At 38.3% G+C, this 26918-nt stretch overlaps 1 protein-coding gene across 2 annotated transcripts; it reads left to right on the forward strand.

Annotated features, from left to right (window-relative positions):
- Positions 1-783: 783 nt before the first annotated feature.
- Positions 784-13721, forward strand: cyp7a1 (cytochrome P450, family 7, subfamily A, polypeptide 1). Of its 2 annotated transcripts, none has more exons than XM_069191528.1 (6): positions 784-871; positions 9686-9926; positions 10369-10979; positions 11302-11432; positions 11575-11753; positions 12366-13721. In XM_069191528.1, the coding sequence occupies exons 1-6, from the start codon at positions 849-851 to the stop codon at positions 12663-12665; spliced, it is 1485 nt and encodes a 494-aa protein (XP_069047629.1). In that variant the 5' UTR covers positions 784-848; the 3' UTR covers positions 12666-13721. The 2 variants fall into 2 exon arrangements, with proteins under 2 accessions (XP_069047629.1, XP_006634080.1); XM_006634017.3 differs by lacking the exon at positions 784-871 and adding an exon at positions 8990-9147.
- The last annotated feature ends 13197 nt before the right edge of the window (positions 13722-26918 follow it).

The following is a 26918-nucleotide window of genomic DNA, read 5'->3' on the forward strand; positions in this document are numbered from 1 at the left end:
ATTACATATGTTTGTAATGTTTGTTTCATGTTCAAAGTAATGCTCAAAGTATGATTTAACACTTAATACCACAATAATACTACAGCCTTCAACGTGTAAATTAAAAAAGAAATTATAACACATTCAACTTGCAAATCTAGATCTTGCCAAAACATATACATAAAAATGATTATGGTGTGAATGCGTACCTTGATCTTAATGAACAACTGGCTTATATTTCACCACCATTCCACATCATCAATTACCCTTCATAAACATAAATCAACTTGTGATGTTTTGTTGCTTGTCTTGCATTACATGCTTTGTTTCATAGATCAGCTGGAATACTTTTAAGAAGCAAATGCTATTCTTGCAAAAAATGTAAAACTATAACTCCAAGGAACTTATATACATAATTATTCATACAGTATGTTATGCCTTGAATTACCTGTATCTGCTGCTTGATAAGGTTAATACTGTAGGTTTTTGATAAACTTAGAGTAATATCGTTGTCAAATATGTATCATTAAACTGTTTAATAATCCACTGTAAAAGGATGTTTGAGAAGGAAAGTGAAAGTGTAATATAATAATAAATGGAAAATTGCAATTCCAAGCAAGCTCTGTTGACATGCTCGAGTAAAGTAATGTCTTTAGGAAGATTATGGAATGTACAGTATATTTATTTGTGTTGTCACTAGAACGAAGGAGAAGAAATGCCAACAAATGTCCCTGTTATCAAATCTTGTAATATAGCAATGTAGATGTAATGTTGTTGTGTTTCGGTATTGTCAACTAACAGGTGCTTAAGATGATCCTTGCTGAAAGAGCTGGGAGCGTGCTTGGCCAGCAGTCTACAGTACACCCATCATGGGCAACCAGGAGGCTTCCAGGTAACCTTCAGTTCCTGGTGACAAGAAGAGGCAGTAGACTTGGGCAGACCTTGGCAGCTGGTTTAATCACTAATATTGGAGATTAAACCAACAAAGTGGACCACTTTAACTACCAGTAGTGAATATTCATTATTACCAGTGGGTAGTTTATACAAGTTTCTTTGATACAGCTAGGCCCACATTTTACAAGTAATTTCCACTGAGATAAGTGCTGATTCCATAAGTGCGTCAACAGTCCAGAGGTTTTTCCTCACTGATGAAAGATGGTACCTCATGATATTATTTGATTGCACTGCTTGTTGCCATCAGGCTCCATGTTCTGCCTACAAGCATTTGAATCCTTTACACAAGAGAACTTGAATTCAGTTTCATGCCTACTTGATTGCTTCTTAGCCCCTAGTGGAGTGCAGAGCTGACTGAAGACTGAACCAGGGATAGAGGTTAGAGTGTAGAAATGGGACCTCCGATTAAGGTGCTAGACTCTGGGGCTTTTACAGCTTGGTATACAGGTACTTGATGGGAAATGGGGCAGAGTTCTACTACCACAGCCTCAGTGCTGGTACTTGCTATTTTTTGCATTTTTTTATTTCTAAATATGATGATTTTTACTCTGCTCTTTCTAGCAAGGAAGAAATTAGCGTCTCCATGACAACCCCCTGATCTGCCCCACCTAAGGTAGAGCAAGGGAATGAATATCATAATGATCTCCTGCGCTTTCAATAGTAAAAGATTGAGACTACAAGAGAAGTGTACATTATCTGAAATCAGGGGACTTGATGGGTTTTATAGATATACATGGAGGATTCTCGGGTCACTTCATGGGGACCTTATGGGAACTCATGAGGGGAGTGAAGTGGATATTACATAGATAATTCTAAAAGATACTGTATAAGGTGTAGGTAAAATGGAAAATACTTTTAGTTTGCTGAAGCTCATGAAGGTTAAAAAGGCCTGTGGTATGTTATTGTTAATTTGTACACTTTATCTCTGCTTTTCAACTTCACGACCTCGTATTACTGAGGCTGATAAAGTTTTCATTCCAAGTCTAGCACACTTCATCTCATAAGGTATATACTGTACAGTAGAATGTTGTTCATCCTATCTATTATTTTCTTTGCTCCTGAAAACATTTATCAGACTATAAAAATACAGAGAGCAAATCCTAATATGGATTTTCCTTATCTGTTGTGGTGAAATATCCCTTTCTAAGAACAGAAGTAATCAGGCAATGATTCCAAGTTGAAAAGGTGGTTGAAAGCAGTTTATTACAGTGCCGGCAGACCCTGCTTGACAAGATACTTTCAGCAAAGCTTCTCAACAGGCAAGTGGGTATAGTGCAGTTTTATACAGACATATAAAAATCCTGAATGTTATACTACAACTCCAGACTGAACCCAGGATAACTCTTTGACATTATGTTAGTTCCCTTTTTAATAAACTGTGCTAGCTACTTCCTCTTAAAATAGCTAACAGAGACAACTTGAAAGTAGTCAAGTCTCGCACATACAGTCGCTTTAGCTTATTAATATTGCAACGATTCCTTTGCAGAGGCAACAGTGCAGAAGGAGAGGCAGGAGACAGTAACTGCGGATCTCTGACTTTTTAAACCATTCTTAGTACACAAGAGTGCTAGTCATTAAGAGGAGGCTTAGGAAGGAGGTAGAGAAGTAACAGCTGCCACTGCACAGCTTGGGGTGGTACGGAAATATGGAGAAAGAGGAAAGGTGTCCCCTTTTATAGAGGCAGGGAAAGGGGAAGTGAGCTTGCAAAAAGAGGGGAAAGAGATCAAGGCTCAGAGGCTCCCAGGCAGACTGCTACCGAGGTGGGACACTATAATCTATAAGTATATGAAAATAAGGCTGATAAATAAAAGCAGTCCATATTATTATTTATGTTACTACATATAAGCTTCTCTTTTTTTCAGTCCCACCTTTCAGCCTTTCAGCAGGTGTCCCTGCTCTCCCCATTGTTTTTCACCCGGTGTCACATTTTCCCAAAGGGTCCACCCTTTCTCGGGATTTGGGACCCCTACTCCTAGATGACTTTTAGATGTTTAATGCAGTCAAAGGTTGGGCCAAACATGATGTCCATATCTAGGGCATTTCCAGGTTAGGTCATTCTCTTAGGTTAGATTTGACATGGCACATAAGGAAAGAACAATAATAGACACGAACATACAAACCTAACATTCTCCACATACGTACAGCAATCCCAACTTCCTGCAAAAAGTCCTCCCTTGGGGACCTGCATCTGGATGGTTAACAATCTTTTGGTATTATTCAAATGATGTACCAAAACTCCATGCCCTGACTGACATTCCCTGACTGAGATTACCTGCTTTAGTTTTTTATTACCTGTTTTAGATAATTTTTTGGTCTTTTACAATGTCAGAATTATTTCATACAGCCTTAGATCTATGGTTCATACAGCACCATAGATGTCAGGAAACAGTTCTTTCCGGGCCCTATGCGGACAACACGATCCGAAAGGTGAAGAAACAGTAGGGAAAAATATCATGCAGGAGTAGGTCAGGAGACGGGGGCGTGTCCGAGGTGAGCAGGTGTCCAGGGGAAGTGAGTCCGGGGCAAACAATCCAAGCATAAATCCAAAAGGGAAATCCAAAACGGGAGGCAAAGTCCAAGACCAGTGTATCCATCCAAAGTAACTAAAAACCAGAACCGGGTTGGGACCGGTGGGACAGGGAATCAGGAACAGGAAACTAAAACCATAACAGAGCCAGACGTTAAAAGTGAAACTAAAGAGGGGCTGGAATAAGGAACAGGTGTGGGGAATGGGACAGAACGAGGAAGGGCTGGAGCGCCCTTAAGAGGAGGAGTAACGATCGTGACAATAGATGCAGAAGGAAGTTGCGATGGTGTTCTGGACCATGGGCTCTCTGAGGCACTTGGACATTGGGATTCCAGCCCTTGTTCACACATAGTGAGGTTACTGTCTCTTTGGCCCATTTGGCATTCCAATCTGGTTATCTCATCCAGCACTTCAGAGGAATAAGCAGTTTTAACCTCTTTTTTAGTTACGCCTTTGAGTGTCACGGTCGTAGCTGCTATGACCATCACTGGGGCTCTTTGAGCTCCCAGCTTTGCTGCCTCATCAGCAGGTCTGTTTCCCCAGTTTTCCTTATTATTGTCTTTCTGGTGAGACTTGTCTTTAACAACTGTTGCTTCACTGGGTAAGTGAACAGCCTGTAGGAGGTCTTGTATTAGGTCTCAGTGCTGGATTTCGGTGCCATAGGCGGTAAGGAGAACCCTCTTGTTCCAAACAAGCAAGTAATAATGAACTACTCCAAAGGCATAGCAGCTGTTGATGTACTGTAGATGTTTGCCTTCTTTCAGCTGGACATTTGGAGTTTAGTCATTTGGGCCTGCAGTTCAGCTCACTGTGCCGCCCTGAATCCAAAGCTTCCTGAGACTTGTAGCGTCTCATCTTCAGAAGCCACAACCCATCCAGTTAGTCACTTCCCCTCATCGATCCATAAATTCAGTTTGGCATCTGGCATGGTACACACCTGAAGATGCTGTGAACCTCTTCTTCCATCTGCATAGGTTTCTCCTCTTCCATCATTAGACTGGTTGCATTGATACTGGGGTCTTTAGTTACTTTTACTTCTAATCCTTTTCCCAAGAGAGTAGCTTCCCATCTCACCCATATTGCATCAGTTATGGTTCTCAGGCTGGTGTAAATCAGTTGGCACAGCAATTGGTGATTGGTGTGTAACACCACCTTCTGTCATCCACCAGGTCTTCAACAGTAATGACAGCCCATGCAGCACAATCAGCAGCAGCTGAACATCTTGGCCTTACATTGTAACATAGATGAAATGGAAGACCTTGGTCAGGAAGACCCAGTGCTGGAGCACTGGCCACTCTCTCTTAGAGTTCAATTAACAAGTCTTTTCCCTCCTCTATTCAATTGATAACTACAGTTCCAAGCTTTAACTCCGGTGATACAATGGCTGGGGCTTCTTGGTATCATCTGGTATAAGGTGCTGAGAATAGTTGAACAGTCCGAGGGCATTTCTTAGTCCTCTTACTATGAAGGGCTTTGGATCCCAAAGTTGCATTAAGTCAAAAGGTTGGTAGAGACTTGTGTAAAAAGATTTGCAGCTTATCCATCCATCCATTTTCTAACCACATTGTCCAGTTGTACAGGATAAGGTTGCTATACCAGCAAGCAACAGGCTCAAGGCAGGATTCAACCTGGATGGTTGAATCCATCCACAACAGTCCATCTCACACAGATACACACATGCACACACTCACTTTAGAGCCAGTTTACCCAGAAGCCAATGAGTAAGTCTTTGTGGGAGGAAACTGGAGAACTTGGAGGAAACACAATGTGAACACTGGTAAACATACAAACTCTATGCAGATAGCACCCTAGGAATCGAGCTGGGGGCCAGGTACTACAAGGCAGCAATGCTAAGCACTGTGACACTGTATCGCCAAAATTAGCAAAAAGATAAAAAACTTTGGGGCAGCAGTGAGGCAACAAATGGCCGCTGTTTCAGAACACCTACATTGGAGAAGAAGTCTAAGGTTGGCTGACAGATTAATGATTTTAATATACTCTGCAGAGGGATATTAACAAGAATTAATGACTGCATTTCACCAGAAAAGGAGTTAAATTGATTTTAACCACTCAAGAAAAATTGACTGTATTTTTTTTACTTATAATGATTCTGATTTGGTTACTTTCTTGACATCCTGAGCAAACTGTTCAGCAAAGAAATTACAGGCAACTTCAGCCTGAAAGAGTGATAAGTGCGTTATAATGCTTACCCCATGAAAGCAAACTAATTAAGCGTATGACACCTTACAACTGAACTATCATCATAACATTACACAAATACAGTAGGTTCCAGAAATCCATTTGATTAATTTTGGAAAAATTCATTTATAAAGAAAAGAGGTGACTTATGACCAGGAAATGAGGCATTGTCAAGCAAAAAGGCAAAACAACAAAATGTTTATGACACATGGAAATTAAGAAGATTATTTTGTTTTTTTTTTTTCCTGCAGAACAACCATAAATAAAAACAAATCGATTTACAGTATATATCCATAAAACAAAAGTAGAACTGGAACAAATGTAGGAGCTTGAAAGGGTGAACAACCTACAACTGAACACTTATCCAGAAGTGACCTCTCGTAATTCAAATACTTAGGTTACATTAGTCTGAATTCAAAGTGCACTGAAATGAAACACGTAAACAAGATCCATTAAAGTGATGCTAATGAAGGTGAGTAGAAACCCAAGACTACTTTTTGTATCAATTTCAAGTAACTTATTTGTGGAAAAACTATTTTATAAAATAAAAAAATATTTTAGAATAAAAGTAAAGTGGAGATTATGTATACTGCATACGTTATGTCAAATTTAATTTATATTTAAGCATTTCAGCTACTGTATAATCCTTTCCTAAAGCCAAACCCCAGCTATTAGAACTGACTATACAGTATGTGTATAATTAAATGCAGCTGGATATTTACAGTAGCTGTGATTCTTGTGCCAGCAACTCCTTTCACTTCATCTATGCATTTACTCTAAATACAGGAACTAATTATATATATTTTTTTACATTTGTCTATTTAGAAGGACCAAACAATGAACTTTAAACCCAGACAAGAACTCACTTCATCCACAAATGAGGTGTAATATGCAGCTGGGTCCCATTCGGCATCCATTTTGTACCGGCAGACTACAGACCAGAAACGTAACTACTGTACAAGGGCAATTCAGGTGTCTCTTACAGTTATAAACTATATTACAGCAAAAGTCATCATAATGCTTACTATAATGCCTCCACATACACTGTTTTCAACTGCATTTGTTAAAAGTCTTAAAACATGGTTTGGTTAATGAAACACTCCACCATATTCAACTTTCCTCTGCCACCTTAAATGCTTTCTGGCCCAGAGAAGAGAGTTTTCCTCTCTCTGGTATTAAAATATGAGCTATGAACTGCCTCCAGATATGTAATGTATATATATATATTTATGCAGACAGTGCACTACGAATATTCTGCTGATGCTTGTATTATATCTTCCTGGAATTCTTTATGCTGTAGCCAAAGTCATCTGAAAACAATTATAGATGAATCAAATGGATGTGACATTCCTGAGAAGAGTAGTAACCCTTTGCCTTCTAGGACATGGCCTGCACAAAAACAACACAATCAATAAACCTATTTCCTCACTATTAATATTATGCACAAAGCCTTACAAAATGTTTCCATCTTCTTCTTAAACTACCGCATGTTCATTAATTATAAATATTAGTAATTAACTGAAGTTTGGGAGGGACAACAACAAGTTCATCTCACGCATTTCTAGATATATTAAACAAACGTCTTCCTTCACATTTTTCTCAAGCATCCCTCCTTCACGCCATTACTACCTTGCAGCTGCCCCTTGGTTAACTCCTCTCTGATTTGGGTTTGAGTCTCCTTATCTTGTGCCCAGGAGGCTGCCCATTAACCAAGTGTGTTAAACCATAACTATCCAGTGCTATAATCCAAAAATTCACAAAACATCCGATTGTTGTCCATTCTTTCTGGCAAAATCCCTCCAAATCTGCCTCTATCTTCTGCAAAGTCAGGACTTTGATTGGGCTGCCTAGTGAAATTAATTGTTGTTCTCGTCTTGTCAGACCACTCCCAATAGAACTGTAAATTAATGGAGCTTTGGATCATTTTCCTGCCAAAATGCATAATTATTAAGACTGAACACTTTAAGATTTAAGCATGTTTTCCTTTAGGATGCTCCTATACTTCCTACCATGACAAGCTTCTCCATCCCTGCTGGTGCAAATCATCCCTCAGTGGTTCCAGTCCTGGTGACCCACACACCTGTTGGTTTTTGTTCCAACCGAGCCTTCTGTCAAACCATTCATTGACATTAAGGTGGGATGGAATGAAAACCAGCAGGTTTGTGAGCCACCAACTCCTGGATTTGCTCTCATATGATGCTGCTACAATTGTGCTTGACGTACAGTATCAACATTGACTCCAATCTCAGTCACGAAACGTTGCAAATCATTCAAAGTCACCGTTGTCTTCACAGTGGCGTCTTGCATAGTTTTTCAGCTTGCCCGGGTGCTCAGTTTGGAAGGACGGCTTAATGTAGGTAGTGTCAGACATTCCTCTTCTTAATGATGCATGTCAGACATCTCATATGGAAAATGAGTGACTTTAAATTTTTTTTTGCAACTTTTTCCTGGTTCTTCACTACTTTATACCTGACTTGATTCAAAATCTCCTTGGCCTTTTCGGTTGGTTTGTTGTATACAATAACTGTTTGAACTGTGGCTTGAAATTCAAATAAATTAAATAATTGAGGGAACTTATTGAGACAGATGCATTACTCTGAAGGTAAACTGTTATGATGACACACAAAGAGGATTACACTAATTGCATGACATAAAATCTGTAAGCCTGTAAATACTGTTAATCTTTCAAACAAGCAACCGATTTACAGGTGACAGCAAAGCTGTTAAATACAGTACTATACAAAGGAGAATCTTCTAATTTTCTTTGTATAGTACAATGTCAAAGTGTTCTGATGGGAAATTCAGAGAACAACAAAATATGGACATATTGGTGACAAGGTGACAGAGGTACAACAGATTTCCAGAACACCCTAAGTGCCAGTAAAGTACACTGTTGTTTTACTGTAAAAAAAATGAAAATGGTTTTGTACATCGATTTATTTTTTTCACATGGATTCTCACAAATCAGACTTTGAATTTTTTTTTTTACTGAAGATTTCCACAGACATATTAGGCAGGTTACTTAAATGTTTTAAGAAAAAACTATATCTACATTTAGGTACTCTTTTATACCTGAGCTGAAACTACACCCGTCAAGACCTTGAGATTGTTTACCAGCTGAGATAAATTATCTATACGGCTCTCTATGTCTTTGGTGTTAGTGTCCATGGACCTAGTTCAAGGACAATATGCCATTGTACATTCCCTGATTTTCTAGAAGCATTTGACACTTTAACATGTAAGGGGATAGGTCATCATCAGATACGTTAATCATTCATTTTCTCACTGGAGTAGTCGTGGCTTAGGATGTAGTACTGTATAAAGTGAGGCACCACAAGTCATAAAAGGCTTGTGCATCTTTTAGAATCTCTCTTCCAGCCCTGCCTCTCATATTCCACACTAACAATGATTCTAAGCATAGCCTTGATCTGGGGAGTTGTAGTTTGGCTTTGTTGCTGCTTGTGGCTGATTCTGGGGATCCGCAGAAGGTAAATACACTACTGGCTTTTTAATGCATCAGGGTTTTGCACTATTGTGCTATACTTAAATCACCAATATTCTGTAGTGTCTTATACTCAATGCTCAAAATTGCTTTGAAGTATGTTGAAATAATATTTTACTTTGTTTTATTGATTTTTGAGTGCACCTAATGACAAAAAATACATCTTAGAGATTCACCACAGACTATGTGTAGTGTTTTTTAAGTTCATACAGTACCTTCAGCACAAAACCAGAGTTTTGAAACAACATATTTGCCATCAGCACAATTCAGCATTTCTCTTTTTTGGACTGCATGTGGCTCTTTTATTCTGTGATACATTTTTAATTTGTTAAAACTGTGGGTGTGAGAAAAAAAATACAACATTTAAACATATCAAACCCATCCCTTCATTGTGATAAACATGCTGTTTTCAAAACCTTTAGGAATTCTCCCATTCTTTCAGTTTCCTTTAAGGAACAGCCCAGCAGGGAAAACATGGGCAGAGAGTGACAGGGTGTTTCAAGTAAATCTGTTTAATTTTTCAGGCGTCCAGGAGAGCCCCCGGTAGAGAGTGGTCTCATTCCCTACCTTGGTTGTGCCCTCCAGTTTGGTGCCAACCCACTCGAGTTCCTTCGGAGCCGACAGAAGAAGTATGGACACATCTTCACATGCAAAATCGCAGGCCAATATGTTCATTTCCTCACAGACCCTTTCTCATACCACGCTGTGATCCGCCAGGGTAGGCATCTGGACTGGAAGAAATTTCACTTTGCTGCCTCTGCCAAGGTAAGAGATTGATACTTTTAATGTACCTTAACAGAGATTGTTTTTAATCATCAGGTTATTGTTGTAAACAAGCACTGCATAAAATAAAATTGGTAAAAAGGCTTTTTAAGAGAAGGGAATACCATTTATTACAAGAACAGACACATTGACAGTGTTAGAATGCATCTAATCATGCACAAAAAGGACTTTTAAATAAACTAGATAACTGAGTATTTCAGAATAGTTTCAGAATAACTTGCATCTTTTAACATGTAACAAATACAAAATGTCAATAATAAATTCTGTTTAATTTTGTAAAAGCCAGATACAGTAGGTAGAAAAATCTCATATCTCCCATTTATTTTATGAAGTCAATCTCTCTGAGTCAAGTCTCAGTGCAACTTAATAAAATGAAAATATAAAGAATCAGGATTTTGATCGCATTAACATTTATTTTTTCCAGGCTTTTGGGCATGAAAGCATGGATCCAAACGATGGCTTTACCACAGAAAACTTGCACCAGACGTTTATCAAGACACTGCAGGGGGATGCTTTGCAATCTCTGGTTGAGAACATGATGGAAAACCTCCAGTGTGTCATGCTGCAGTCAAGCACACTGAAAATGAACTCAAACGACTGGGTCACAGACGGGATCTTTGCCTTCTGCTACAAGGTGATGTTTGAGGCTGGCTATTTGACCCTGTTTGGCAAAGAGCTCAATCCTCAAGAAGACAAGAACCTTGCCCGACAGGAGGCTCAGAAGGCACTGGTACTGAATGCCCTTGAAAATTTCAAAGAGTTTGACAAGATCTTCCCAGCTCTTGTCGCCGGTCTGCCCATCCATGTTTTCAAAAGCGCTCACAGTGCAAGAGAGAACCTGGCGAAGACCCTCCTTCATGAAAACCTCAGCAAAAGGACAAATATGTCTGATTTAATTTCTCTCAGAATGATTCTGAATGACACCTTGTCCACCTTCAATGATATGAGTAAAGCCCGAACCCATGTAGCCCTGCTGTGGGCATCACAAGCCAACACATTGCCAGCCACATTCTGGACTCTGTTCTATCTCATCAGGTACGTAGTTTTTCAAACTGGCGAATCTAAAGTAGACCAGAATAAGCAAGTGCTAAGTAGATACATACAGTAGTGTAGATTTGAACTTTGACAAATATATTTATTTTATTTTGCAATAGTGTCTCACCCATATTTAACAGTCTGCAATTATGTTAGCAAAAAAATAATGAATAATGTAAAAACTTGTGAATGATGGATAGAATTTCTAATACAGTATAGAAGAAAACATTGCTGGTTATATGAAGAGCTAACAAGACTTTCAAGATGCCTAACTTGCATAGACTCAATGCTACCTACAGTTTAATCTTCCTCTACTTCACAGGTGTCCTAAAGCAATGAAAGCTGCAAGTGATGAAGTGAAGAGGATACTGGAGGATTCTGGCCAGAGAGCAAGCGTGGATGGCACCCATATATGTTTAAACAGGACACAACTAGATAACATGCCTGTATTGGGTACGTCCAGCTTAATTAAAATGTGTATTTTAACCCAGTGTAGTTTACAGTAAAATGTGAGACTACAAACTAATTCAATTATAAAATGTGAAATGTTAGATTAACCTGATCTCTTCCGTTACTCATGATATTGTTTTTATAGACAGCATCATCAAAGAATCAATGAGGCTATCCAGTGCATCCCTCAATGTCAGAATTGCCAAAAACAACTTTCTGCTGCACTTGGATAACAATGAATCCTACAGCATCCGGAAAGATGATGTGATAGCCCTTTATCCACAGCTACTGCACTTTGATCCAGAAATTTATGAAGATCCTCTGGTTGGTTCAAAATATTTGCTCTAAATATTTGCATAGATAAGGCATACAGTACTGCACCACTAATCTGAAATTTGTTTTGCCAATAGATCAATTGCACTGAATTGTTGTAGAAGCAAACTTTTATTGAATGAGGCTAAAAAAAACATCATCACACCTTGGAAGTTTGTGTGTTTTCTTTTATTTATATGAGAGAGAGGTTAAAGAGAAAAAAGTTTTGGTTTACACTATCTGCCTCATCTAATAATATAGTTTCAGCTGAAAGCTAAACTCCAGATGGAGAGGTCAGGTTGAAGGGATGGTCATTGCCAGGGAGGACTTGAGAGATGACAAAATGTTCTGCAGATGCAGTTCAGTAACACTGGTCCTAATATGTTCATGTGACATTTTATTTTGCTACATGGTTTTTATGCATTTCTTTTCATTGTGTTGTGTAGTGTTTATCAAGGCGTTATCGCAGTGTTTTTTAGCTTCATATTTCAGTCTACTGTATATGAAACATTCATGAATATTTACCTTTTACTTACATTAGCTGTACCTTTTACTTAACCTAAACACTGTTTATGGATTATTTAATCACACTAAAATATTGTTTTTTTATTTGTTTATCCACAGACATTTAAATATGACAGATACCTGGATGAAAATGGACAAGAGAAAACATCCTTTTGCAGAAATGGTCGCAAACTAAGATATTATTACATGCCCTTTGGATCTGGAGTGACAAAATGTCCTGGAAGGTTTTTTGCTGTTCATGAAATCAAGCAGTTCCTGTCTTTGTTGCTTTCCTACTTTGACATGGAGCTTTTAGATCCAAATGTGAAAATCCCTCCATTGGATCAGTCTCGTGCCGGACTGGGTATTTTACAGCCTACATACGATGTTGATTTTAGGTACAGACTGAAGGGTTTATAAAAAAGTGCTTATTTATTTCTGAAATGCAACTGTAAATACTGTATATTATGCTCATAACCGACCCATACTTGTGTACATAAAGTATATATACTGTATATCAACTTCAATATTTCTGTGTTATTGTTTTGAAAATAGAATTACAAGAGACTCATTACCATGCATTACACAACTCCTTCTCAGTAATATTATGTTTTCATGTTATGATGTAGAATATCAAACTTTGAAGAAACATACATCAAACATAAGTGAAAACTATTAAATCCAACAGGCACAGATGATTAAATTATACTGACATTATACATTGCTTTACCATTATGAAAAGTGCTTGGCCTTGCTGCTACTGACAGTATAAACAGATTCTGTGTTGTTCATTTGGCTCATTTACAAATGGAGCTTCAGTGGTTGGGTTTATTCACTAGTAGACTATATAGCGCTCTATAGAGTTCACACGGGAAGTTATTTTGAGAGATAGAGTAAAGAGTTATGACAACAGGAGACAGATAAGGACCAGCGATGCTGAACCCTTACTACAAGGAACAAGGCCAATTTTCAAATTGTATCTAAATATGTGTTAAAGGCATGATAGTTTTAATATGAAGAGTATTTCATTCATCTGCTTTGGTCTTTATGTGTCAAGATTTTTTATCAAAATAGATATTGAAAAAGGTTATTTTGAAATGTTTTAAAATATTATTTAAACCATATTTTGAGTGAGCCATGTTATTCAATGTTATCTACAATGGAAAATTTTTATTGCTATTAAATGGAAAATGCTTTTTTTATTGTAACTCTACCATACTGTTACGACTGCAGAAAATATACTGAGAATAATAAAGTAGTTTTTGGAACTTAAACAAAGGATATGCCTAAATTTATATGAGAGTTTTAACGTGTTAGAAATTATTTTACCATTTTTCCAGTGACTTTTTTAAGTTAATAAACTATTCAAACTATATCTTAGTTATGATTCCATGATTTAAACCCCGCCAGGCACTCCATTGTATGGAAATACATAAAAGAAGAATGTTAAAACATATATAAACATCCAACTTTTAATGAATTTCCATAGGATTGAGTGTCTGGCATTGTGTTACACTACCATTTGAGTGTCTTGTATAAACATTGGAAAATGCATTTTCCATTGGTTAATTGAGATTAACATTTACAGTGTTGGACAAATGTGCAAGTATGTGATTTTAATATACTGTAAGAATGAGATTTTTTAGATTCAGTAAAATACCACAGTCTGAAAGCTTGTTTGGACTTCCTCTCCAAATGTATCAGAGCTGAAGTGAAATAAAATAGTCAGAAAAGTAAAATAAGGGCTTTATTACAAGGCCATTCGATTTTAATGAAATGGACAAGCTCTTGAATTCATTTTTTCCCAATTTAAACCCAGTTAAACTGAGAAAAGCATTCTGACAGACATATTTTTCTTACCGCAATGTGCCACCTGGTATTTATTAAATTGATTGATTTAAATCTAAATTGAAACAAAGTTAGCTCATTTGGAGAGAGTAATGTGACTTGCTGGAATGAGCTAGTTGATCATTGTTGTTTTTCACCTGTTTGATTCACAGATACCAAACATCATGTTTCTCTGTCCAAGTGACTCCTTATTTTGCTTTTCAGATGTACAATTTTAATGTCTAATAGAATACTGCCCTGCACTTAATAGTAGTTATTAAACTATAACCTTTTCACTTAATTTCCTTAAATTCCCATTCCTGCTCTCATACAATGCTTGGGCTACTACTCCAACCAGGATGTTGTTATGTAATCATGTGTTTAGAGTTTCTCCACACATGTGCAATGGAAAACCATTAGAAATAAGCCACTGGTCAGCAGCATCAACATATTCATCTCATTTTTCAGCTACATATTGTCTGACAGATAATTTCCTTAACAGGAAATCATCTAATATCCTCTGCATAAACAAAATAAATTCATATCCTTTGTTCAAGCATTTGTCAACACAATAACATTCCACTGTATAATGTGGTGTGCAAAATGAGGATTTTCTTTATAGGTTTTTGGTTTTAGAATGCATTTTAGACAGTTTAGAATATTTTTTCTTTCATTTTTGTTGTGTTAGATTTAGCACTGTGAGAAATTGTTGAAATGAAAAATACCAATGGGAAAAGCATTGTAAGAAAACCGGCTCAGGGACGCCAAATATGTAATCATAATGGCTCTCTGAAGGCACCAGTTCTGTAGGGTTTGGGCATTTACTGAGACAATTATTAATTGTAGCAGTAAATCACAAAGTTGATTCTTTTGATGGCTTTAGAGTCCAACCATGCGACATAACTCAAACAACGCGCACACACAGGTACTAATACACGAGGATACATTTATTAATACATAGAATATGCATGTAAACCTAAAAGATCTTATCGAGAGGGTTATCAGAATACAAAAGATATATATTCAGTCAGTTACGAAGTGTTACACATATCAAGAGGACATACGTTCAGTATATCATTCATTAAGACCGTTTCATAAATGAACTTGGTTATAACTTCTACATTAGATACTCAAAACAAGTACATAACTCTTAGGAATTAAATTGATATCAACTGGTTGGGATAACAATTTAATTCTCGAGCTGTAATGCATTGAAGTTGAATACTCATCCAATCTTTGGGGATTCAGATCTTCCTGCGGGCACAAAGAAACAGTTGCAGGCTGTTGCTGTCCAATCCGCGCTCTCTGGCTCGGTGCCAGGCTGTGCTGTGCGGCTTGCGATGGTGCGCTGCTGATGTTCACTGTTGGCTTTAACTAGCAAAGTTTGTGCACAGGAGAAAAGATGAGTGTGGGTCCCAGCAAGTCAGGAAGAGGACCGGTTCGTTCCTGATGAAGAGCTAGTTCTGAATAGTGATTCAGCTTTTCACAGTTCCGACCTGTTCACGAGGCCTGCTGCTGGTTACTCTCTGGCAACCTCCACTCTAGACTCTTAGAACAAAGGAAAGTTCTGGCACTCGGACACACTGGCCGTTCCGTGGTTGTCCGGGCTGAGTCTCAGGATGGTCAGGAGGCGCGCTGCGAGAATGTCCTGCCCTTGGGAGCCTTCTGCTCCTGGGCCGTCCTGCCCTGGAATTCTCCTTTGAATTCCCTTTTGAATTGTCCACTGAATCTCACTGAATCTTCCCTTCTGAATCTCGAATCTTCCCTTCTGAATCTTCCAGGCTCTCTGTGTTGCCTGTTTTTACCTGGAGGAACTTCAGCTCGTTGATTGGCTGAAAGTTCCATGGGCATCAGAGTCCCACGTGGGTTACTCGGCCCTACCAGTCCCTGATTGGTTGATCAAGGTGAGATATGAGTCACTTACTCCTGACACTTAGGAATGCAGTCCAGATGTCCATCTGGCACTCCCTAGACAGATAGGCGCCAATGGATGACCATTGATCATGATAGCCAGGCTTAGCTAAGTGCATCCCCCTTTGGGAGCTGTTTCTTATCAAAAGAAAACATCTTGAATCAGCCTGCATGAATAGTTTATCTGTGGCTGCACCACAGAGATGAACAGAGAAATGAGGCCTAACTTGGGAAAGCTCAAAAACACTTAATTCTGCCTTATTAATAAGCCTCGCCGCTACAGCATCCACTAGGTGAAATCCTGTTTGAGTTTGTCTCAGTGCTTTAATTTGTATTTTAACTGTTAGATCACATTCAATTCCTTATGAAGAGGTAAGCTCCATTTGCTTTGTTGTGTAGAGGACATGGAGCCTCAGTTCAGTAGATGTTTTGCCATCTTGGTAGGAGCTGGTGAAGATTGCATATCATAGCTCCACTAATATTTACCAAATGCCTTTGGGAATGCCTGGTTACATCAAATAACAATGTGAGCCAGACTCAATGCAGACAAACTGTGCACAGACTGAAGTCTACAAGACGTTAACTTTGGCACGGTTGCCTTAGGCCAACATAAGCTGCTAAGCAGCACATCACAATTTACCATGAGGGTTTCTCTTTCAAATTATTTCTACATAACCTGACTTAACAAGGGCAACAAAGCGGTACAGTGGCACAGTGGTTAGCATTGTTGCCTCACAGCCTGGAGCCCTGGATTGAATTCTGGACCTAGGGTGCTATATGCTTCCAGTTTGTACGTTCTTCTGTGTTCACGTGAGTTTCATCCGGATGCTCCGGTTTCTTTCCACTATTCAAAAGAAATACTGGTAGGTAAAATAAATAATTGGCTTCTGAGGGAAATTGGTCCTAGATGTGAGTATGAGCATTTCTTTGTGTTTGTGTGTGCCTTGTGAGGGACTCACTGCCCGTCCAAGGTGTATCCTGCCACATGTTCATTGCTTGCCAGCATAGGCTCTGGTTCCCTTGCGACGCTGCATTAGATAAAGTGGTCAGAAAATGGACAGATGGACAATGATTGCAACTGATTGCAATCAAATTGTTCTAAGTCTTTAGAAACAGGTGATTTCATTGTATCTTATAAGACCTGCTGAAGTTGGGCTCTACAGGAGAAGGGTGGAGCTCATTCAATGTCAGTGCAGTGAGGTGAGCACTATCTCTTCATGGCTTAAAGGTTTATTCTCTCTTAGAATGCCTGTCAGTGTGCGTTACTGTGTGCTGCAAATTGCATGGTTATGGCAAATAGTTAAATAGTCTGGAAACTGCTTGGTAGACAGTAGTAAAAAAAAGGCTAACCGCTCCACCTTAAGGCTTGTTCTCTCAGTTGAGGAACAAACTGTTTCACTTGGAGGCAGCAGAGGGAGCTGGTGAGTGGATGCTGAACCACAGGAATGAACAGAAGTAGGAGAAAAAGCTGCAGGCAAAAAAGTTCCATAAGCAGAAGGGAATACAGCAGGGTAAAAGATTTCTGCTCTTTCCGGGCTCCCATAGAAAAAATGCTTGGCACAGTAAACCGCAGAAGTGTAGCTGACACAGGAGCTCACTGAAGAATACAAATAACCTCCTTAATGGAGATTCTTTTTTTGGCAGATGTAGGGAAAACCGGTTCAGGGACGCCAAATATGTAATCATAGTGGCTCTCTGAAGGCACCAGTTCTGTAGGGTTTGGGCATTTACTGAGACAATTATTAATTGTAGCAGTAAATCACAAAGTTGATTCTTTTGATGGCTTTAGAATCCAACCATGCGACATAACTCAAACAACGCACACACACAGGTACTAATACACGAGGATACATTTATTAATACATAGAATATGCATATAAACCTAACAGATCTTATTGATAGGGTTATCAGAATACAAAAGGTATATTCGGTCAGTTACAAAGTGTTACACATATCAAGAGGACATACGTTCAGTATATCATTCATTAAGACCGTTTCGTAAAGTGAACTTGGTTACAACTTCTACATTAGATACTCAAAACAAGTACATAACTCTTAGGAATTAAATTGATATCAACTGGTTGGGATAACAATTGAATTCTCGAGCTGTAATGCATTGAAGTTGAATACTCATCCAATCTTTGGGGATTCAGATCTCCTGCAGGCACAAAGAAACAGTTGCAGGCTGTTGCTGTCCAATCCGCGCTCTCTGGCTCCGTGCCAGGCTGTGCTGTGCGGCTTGCGACGGTGCGCTGCTGATGCTCACTGTTGGCTTTAACTAGCAAAGTTTGTGCACAGGAGAAAAGATGAGTGTGGGTCCCAGCAAGTCGGGAAGAGGACCGGTTTGTTCCTAATGAAGAGCTAGTTCTGAATAGTAATTCAGCTGTCCACAGTTCCGACCTGTTCACGAGGCCTGCTGCTGGTTACTCTCTGGCAACCTCCACTCTAGACTCTTAGAACAAAGGAAAGTTCTGGCACTCGGACACACTGGCCGTTCCGTGGTTGTCCGGGCTGAGTCTCAGGATGGTCAGGAGGCGCGCTGCGAGAATGTCCTGCCCTTGGGAGCCTTCTGCTCCTGGGCCGTCCTGCCCTGGAATTCTCCTTTGAATTCCCTTTAGAACAGTCCACAGAATCCTCTCCAGAATCTTACTGAATCTTACTGAATCTCACTCTTGTTGAATCTGAATCTTGTTGAATCACACAGGCTCTCTGTGTTGCCTGTTTTTACCTGGAGGAACTTCAGCTCATTGATTGGCTGAAAGTTCCATGGGCATCAGAGTCCCACGTGGGTTACTCGGCCCTACCAGTCCCTGATTGGTTGATCAAGGTGAGATATGAGTCACTTACTCCTGACACTTAGGAATGCAGTCCAGATGTCCAACTGGCACTCCCTAGACAGATAGGCGCCAATGGATGACCATTGATCATGATAGCCAGGCTTAGCTAAGTGCATCCCTCTTTGGGAGCTGTCTTTTATCAAAGGAACCCTAAATCAGCCTGCATGGTTTCTCTGTGGCTGCACCACAGAGATGAACAAAGAAATGAGGCCTAATTTGGGAAAGCTCAGAAACACTTAATTCTGCTTTATTAATAAGCCTCACCGCTAAATAGACCATGCTGCACATAGGATTGCAATGATGACTGGAACCATATGCCATGTGGGATTTATTTATGACAAAAGCAATCATTTGATTTAGACATAAGGATGCATTTCTTATATTTCAAATTTAATCTGAAGTCATTAAACATCCCAAGGTAGTATTCCCAAGATTAGGGATGGTAACCCCAGCCTGCTCTGGACTTGCATTTTCTGTCCTGCTGAAATTTCTCTTTAACTAATTTGTGTGAATCAATAATTGAATTTGTTTGCACTCAATGACTTCTGTTTTATGCCAATCAGGTGTTGCACTTCAATGGAATATGAGGTGATTCCCATTCCATATTTAATAATTCATAATACTCTTAAAAATAAGAAATTAAACATGCTTTCATTTTTCTGTTAAGCCTCAGGACTTGTATTAATTGCTGTCCACTGTCACTTGTCTTACTATATGGGTTACTAAGTGATAATGACCCCAAAAACATCAGTGTGGAATTCACCCCTCCACCACACACACAAAGAATTGATTTTTAGTTTTGAATGGACTTTGAATGAAAGTGATGTCATTAATGATTGGATGTGCCAGTTTAATAGATAGGTAATAGTTAGCAAACAAGAAGCAAGAGATAAATGCTGCTGTCTAGCAGAAAAGGTGAAGTCAGGGCAGAGAGGGTTTACTATAGGTAGAATTCCAAGCCATTCAGATTTTCTTTCTGCCTACTTTTAATATGATTGATTGTTCATTTTTTCAGGTATGCCAGATATAGTATAATAGTGACACTATTGACCCACTGTGCAATCTTTCTTTCCCTCTCACTGTATAAGGATATACAGATGCAGGCATTCAAAACAAGCAGGGTACGCTGCGGTATAATGGTGTGGGCGTGCCGCATCGAAACGCGGTATAACCCGTAATTTCTCGTCCTACCGCAAATTACTATATGCAAATTAGATTATATTAATGGTATCTGGAGTCACCTTGTAAAACTGCCAGGAGGAGCTAATAAAGCTTATCCTCTCATGTACAGCATTTGAGCTTTTAGATTTAAACTGTGTATTACAGCATGCTAATCATCATACATTAATAAGTTGGTATATTTTATGAAAGCAAGATTGTTCAGTTGGGCAAAAGTACACAACCTACCTTTACCATAAATATTTTAATTATGCAGAAATATTTTATGCATCAAAGTCTTTACCGAAGATATTACTAATAGTATTAATAATGAATGACCTTGGACAAGCTGTAAACTCAAAGTATTACCCTGGTCCACATTCTTTGTAATGGTCTTTGTAAACGAAAAGACAATGTTTTCATTGACAAGTAACACCACAGCTTTTTGTTGATCCAATCACGTATTCATTTCCAATCATACAAAGTAAGTTTTGAGAATCTCTGATTCACCATGCCTTTCACATGCTCATAAACTATATTAATTTAGGAACCACATGTAAGACTTCAGTGCTTAAAATGTTTAGGGAGAAATGGAGTATTGGTGTGTAATTTTCTTTAAAATACCAATAACAGCAACATACAGTTTACATAATATGTTTATGTTCCTAAATTAATATCGCTTATGACCTTTATGACCTTCGTTACGCTCCTCTGCGTTTTATGCTTAGCTACTAAAATGTCCCTTTAGTGGTAAAATTCCATATAAATATTCAATACTAAGCAGATTAAAATGTGCACAGTAAAGAGATTAAATGATTAAATCTTTTCACTAACGACCAATACACCACATTATCTTCTGTGTCGCATTAACATTGGAATGTTTTTTTTACAAGTGTCAAAAGAAGCGATAGACAACCTGTCTCTTCTATAACTCTTCAGTTTACAGAGAAATTCTGCAGAGCCTCACAACATTGTCCAATAATACTCTTCTTGTGTCTAATTTCTATTTAAACAGCATTTGAGCTACAGACCATAACAAAACAAAAAACAGAATCCACCTGTGATTCGGGTGTTTACAAAACGAGTTTAGAAAGAAGGTGAAATACAGTTATACTACCAGCTATATAGTTACATAGATTTAGATATTTAGATCCTTAAATTAATATCATTATTAATTTCTATAGATACATGATTACATATTATATTCTCTATTATAAAACAGATAATTCCGGTCCTGGAATCTGACTGGCTGACATCCTTCTGAAGTGGTACCATAATCTCTGGTATACGGACACCCCAGAAATTAAACTTTTTACTGTGTGATACATTTTAAAGAATACTTCTTAGTGTAGATAAGAAAGCGTAGATAAAAAAGCTTGGATTCTCATGTATCTGATACAAGTATCTTTTAATACAGTCTTTGTTGTGCTCTTGAGGATCCTTGTGATATTTTGAGCTCTGGTTGAATGATAAGTGTCGCAGTTTAAATAATTTTCGTTGTTAGAAATTATGAAACGCTCTGTTAAAAGCAAGGGAGTTTTTATGTCTGTTAAATCAAAAGAAAATGCCTGACGAAGTAGGGCTTGGACAGTTTCCAAGTGCTTGTACAAATGTGCTAAAAAAATGAACAAAAAAAGTAATTTATTCCTTTATCATACTGGCTAGCTAATGTCCTGTCCTCATTAGTTAGATCAACGAAATGTTGTGGTGTTTGTCAAAGAAAAAAATAAGTCTTTTTGTTTAAAATGACGGTTAGAAAGAATGTGGACCAGCGTAATACTTTGTTTACAACTTGTCAAAAGTAATTCATTATTAATACTATTAGTAATATCTTCGGTAAAGGCTTTGATGCAAAAAATTATTCTGCATAATTCAAATATTTATGATAAAGGTAGGTTGTGTACTTTTGCCCAACTGAGCAATCTTGCTTTCATAAAATATACCAACTTTTTAATGTATGATGATTAACATGCTGTAATACAGTTTAAATTTAAAAGCTCAAATCCTGTACATGAGAGGTTAAGCTTTATGGGTTCCTCCTGGCGGTTTTACAAGGTGATGCCAGATACTTTCCGGTATGACGTCAATTGACGCATTACACCGCGTGATACTGCGTGATACTGCGTTTTGATGCCACACGCCCACCGCGTTTTACCGTGAAGTACCCCACGTGTTTTGAATGGCTGCATCTGTATTATGTAAACTGTATGTTGCTGGTATTGGTAGTTTAAAGAAAAAAATACACACCGGTATGCCACTGCTCCCTAAACATTTTAAGCATCAAGCTACCAATACCAGCAATATACAGTTTACATAATATGTTTATCTGCCTCTTCTCTGTAAGTCCTTATAATTTGTGATTTGTCAAACATCTAGAACAGAGCTGATAGATATTTATTTCCATATTCATTTTCTCTACATGATAGGGTTAAAAAGGTATATTCTTGTGGGTCATTCAGTTCTTGTGTCTTCTGTATCGCCCTGTCCCTGTCATTACCACTAACACTGTAGATGTTTCAGGTCAAGGAATAAAACAATTTGCAACGGTTAACTGAATTCTAGATTTCAGAGTGCTCTTTTAATATATGTCTATGTAAATAAAAATTATAAGCGTATGCTGTAGCATATTTAAACAAGTATAAATAAGCGTTGCATTATAAACAACATTTAAACAAGTATTGCATTTCTGGCAACTCCGAATACCTCTTGGCTGTACAGCCTAGCCATCTTGAACATGTTGCCTGCTTTGCTTACTTTCTCTTTTTTCCTGAAAACATTCAGTATCTAATACAATATAAGGTTATCAATGTGAGAAAATAATTCACAACATCATCAGTCTCAGAGAATTGGACACTCCACTACAAAGCACTTTGCAAATAATGGAGATTCCCCTCCACCACCAACGATGTGCAGCCCCCACCTGGATGGTATGGCAGCAGCCAAAGTGTACTGGTATGCTGACCACATATGAACTATCACCGGGGAGGAGAAGAGAATAGAACAGGAGCCAGGTCATAGTTGGGGATTATTAGGAATCCATGATTGCTAAAGGCCAGGGGAAATTTGGCTTGGCTAACACCCCAGCTCTTTTTGAGAAACAGCCTGGGATCTTGGTTTTACATCTCATCCAAAGGATGGTGCCTTTTTTTTTTACAGTTTAGTGTTCCAATCACTTTACTGGTCATCCCACTAACATCTCTTCCAGCAACAGCCTTAGCTTTCCCAGGAGGTCTCTCATCCAGGTACGGACCAGGGTAGCACCTGCTGAGCCTCAGTGGGTTGCTAGTTGTTACAGTAGTTGTATGGTGATATAGCTGCTGGCTATGTATACAATTCACAAATATACATTAAATACCTTAAAGAATCTCGTTTAACTCATTGCTGCCACCCTGTGTACATATATATATTCACATGTACAGAATACATACATACTTTTACTCATTTGAATTTCGTAATGTGTTTTTGAGGAACATCGTCAGAGGACATATTTCCAAACTTGCTTTTGTTGGAGATATTTTATTTTTTTAATTAATTCATTTAAATCAGTACATTTAAATCGCCACACACTTCACGCGTCTTTGTGTTATAAATGATTTAGAAACTACTAAATGGAGAAACTGTGTATGGATACTCATATTGGAACAATCTAAAAAATTCAGATATCCAGTAAGGGACATATAACATGAAGTGCATAACATAATAGTATCATATACAGTACATTAAGTTCTGTTTAATGTCATTAAAACTATCCTTAATATTTGAAACCTTAATACAGTTAGATGTCCAACTTCATGTAAGTCGTTTGAAACTGTGCATGAGTGTTAGAAAGCCAGCATCCCCTGTAGTGGCAACACAGTGCACTTTCTTCATGTGAGTCCGGAGCTGTGTCCGGGTGTAGTGCATTGGCCACAAGAATGAAATCCCCCAATGTTCCACTTGTTGTGTGGCTAAGAACCTACTGTACATCTTACACAAGCGTGTCGTTTTGAAAGTTTGAACATTTAAAGCTTTCCCTTAGTCATATTATTTGTGATTGTTATCAAGTTGTGAATTTTGCAATGAAGTTATGGTATTTTGTGATAAAACAATGCAAACAAAGCATAATATCACTTTTTTAAATGCTGTACATAATTTATTTGCACCACATTGGGTTAAGTAAATGTCACAGAGTGACTAAACGAAAATAAAAAGGAAGAAACATATTTTAAACTACAAATTGTCATGGTAAGGTGACCCCTTGAACACGAAATATTCCTACCTACCTCGTGTATGACTATGCCACCTAGCAAATACTAGCAGGGTGCTAGGCTCCCTATACTCTACCACAGGTTCTGTTTATCTCCCAGAATCACCAATGCATGCACAGGCCAGCAACAGACATTAGTAGTATTTCAGTGCCCTTTTTATTTTCTAAAGATAACTTTAACGGACACAATGGATTTCAGAGGGTCAGCAAGTCTTTTAGATAATGAGGAGTGAGTGCTTGAAAGTCTTTTTTTGTCTGTTAAAATTCTTTGATGGCATGCAGCCACACAGAGAAAAGGGATGCCACCAAGTCTAATTTTCCCAGTCTCTACCTGGGCAATATTGGAAGTCCTCCTGTAGGCTGTACTACATTCCCCTCAGTGCGTTATTGGCATTATTGGCTAAGCCGGCCTGTTTCTTTGCTCCTTGCCTCCTGGTATTTAAGGTCTCTGCACAGGACCTCCGTTCCATTGCCAATGTCTCAATTGGTTTGCAGTACTTCCTCTCTTCTGTGGTCTGGCAGGCCACAGCTTTCCTTGCGCTGTCTGTACTGTGTCGAGGGGCTCATACGAAGAGGAGTCCTCTGTTCAGGCTCAGATCATTTTATCCCTGCCATCAACCTCCTCTCAGGGAGTTTTCCACTGTCTCTGTCGGGGTCAGGTGTGCCCAGTAGATTATCAGAAGGAAACTATGATTATGCAGACATTCAGGTGCCATGGGCCCTATCACTTCCTTATTTGATTTCCTGCTCCACCATCTACCCAAGATTTGGTTCGAACTGGCTCAGCAACCCCTACACCTCTGTGCGTCAGTAGCTCGGGTGTAGTAATTAATTCATGCCTGGACGACCAGTGTGTTCTTAAATGAAGGAACAGAGGAATTGTTCCTTGCCCTACTGTCAGCATTAAAAAACCTGAGGCTGGAAATTTTGGGTGGAGGCATGTATTTGACACAATCCTCTCCACTATCCAGTTTAATTAATCACAGCCTGTTCCTTATAATTCATGAAAATCTTGCACGGCCAGATACATACAAGAATGTTTCAAAAATTAAAAACACTTTGTAACTGTTTTTGCGTCATTGGAATGGCATCATTTTCTCTACATTGTGTTCTTGTTTTCCAACATACATATTCTACTGACATGCATTCTTCTTTATGCCATCCCAGTTGGGTCTTGTGAACACGGCTGCAGTAAATCTTTAAACTTGGAGATCATCTGTCAAGAGTTCATATAACTGAAAATCAAATGAGCAATATTTGGATTTTAGGGATCATGTGCTGAGAACTGAAGTCTGTACAAACTGTCCAACGGGCTCTTTAAGTATTTTTCTTATATCTTATCAGCAAAAATAATGATATATATTCTTCTTGTTTTCGAGTGATTCTGACATTCATGCCAACACTTGAAACAATGTTTTTTTGGCAATACAATCCTTCATGCTATTTAATGAAAGGCTCCTGAGAATCCTCCTCAAGGCTTCTTCATTTTCTCCAGACTTTATTTTCCCCATTAGGATGTACAAAGTGACTGTGCCTGGATCCCTGGGCAAGGTCCTGCAAAACCAAGAATAGGAGATACTTCCTCACTCAAGGAGTTGTGGTTCTGGTTGAAACTAATACTCAGCTTTCTTTAAGAAACAGCAGGATAAGATCCATGGATCAAGAAACTAACTACCGAATTATAGGCCAAGTAGACAACATTTGTTTGTAAGGTCAATATGAACATTTAAGGTTCAAGGCTTTGAAAATATTCAACTAATTTGCTTCAAACAACATGTTTTTAAACAACTAACACTTAAGACGTTTTCATAAGGTTTACTATGTTGTGCTGAAGTAGGAGAACATCCCTTTAATATAAATATAAGGGTAGAAGCAGTTAAATGTTTTAACACAAAAATAATTGGGAGTGTTAAGGGCATGAAATCTGTGATGGCATCAGATGAATAATAATAAGATACAACAGAAGTGGTAACTTTCTTTTCAAACTTTAGAAAAGGATACAATATTGACAGAGAGGGGAGATATTGCATCATTTTTAATTACTTGCATATTTAATCTGACTCATGTCTCCCGAATACATTTAGTATAAGTAATAAAATAAGACTTTCACTACATGTAACCCTGGTGAATGTGATCTCTTGTTGCCTATTGAAACACAAGGGTTTTGGTTCTCATCAATTAGCCACAGAAAGTACTACTGAGCAGGTACTCAGATGTCATTCTACTGTACATCAGATTTGTCATTCTAGGTTTGGCAACACTTAGTTATTCCAAACTCACTGGAACTCAAAAAGAAAAATAAAGCTGGAAATTAAACTAAAAATCCCCAAAACAAACACACATTCAATCATACTTCTCACGAACTGAGCAGAGCATGAACAAAACATCTCTGCTGCACTAGGTGCTGGATTCAAAAAGGGTGAAGACATTATAAAGGGTTAAATCAGACATTGAGCAGCTTCACTTTATTATTTATTGCATTCTCTGCATTTGGAACAAATGCTGTTTTGTTTTCCTCCAGGCTGTATAAATAATAGTTGACAGGTAGAATGATCAGTTGCTTTATATTTTTATTTGAGTTGTTCCAAGCACATAATGAAACTGATTATGAAAAGCACTGTTCATTCCCTGACTTTCTAATAGCATTTGGCACCTTAACATGTAAGGTGATAATTCATCATCAGAAATGTTAAT

This window comes from Lepisosteus oculatus, chromosome 6 (assembly GCF_040954835.1).
Source record: "Lepisosteus oculatus isolate fLepOcu1 chromosome 6, fLepOcu1.hap2, whole genome shotgun sequence".
Lineage (NCBI taxonomy): Eukaryota > Metazoa > Chordata > Actinopteri > Semionotiformes > Lepisosteidae > Lepisosteus > Lepisosteus oculatus.

What these genes read in the sequence shown, in the direction of transcription:
- cyp7a1 (XM_006634017.3), top strand. Translation starts at nt 9,065, where the DNA reads ATGATTCTAAGCATAGCCTTGATCTGGGGAGTTGTAGTTTGGCTTTGT. An exon ending in ATTCTGGGGATCCGCAGAAG is followed by an intron (nt 9,148 to 9,685) that starts GTAAATACACTA and finishes TTAATTTTTCAG; the next exon opens with GCGTCCAGGAGAGCCCCCGG. An exon ending in AGATAACATGCCTGTATTGG is followed by an intron (nt 11,433 to 11,574) that starts GTACGTCCAGCT and finishes TTGTTTTTATAG; the next exon opens with ACAGCATCATCAAAGAATCA.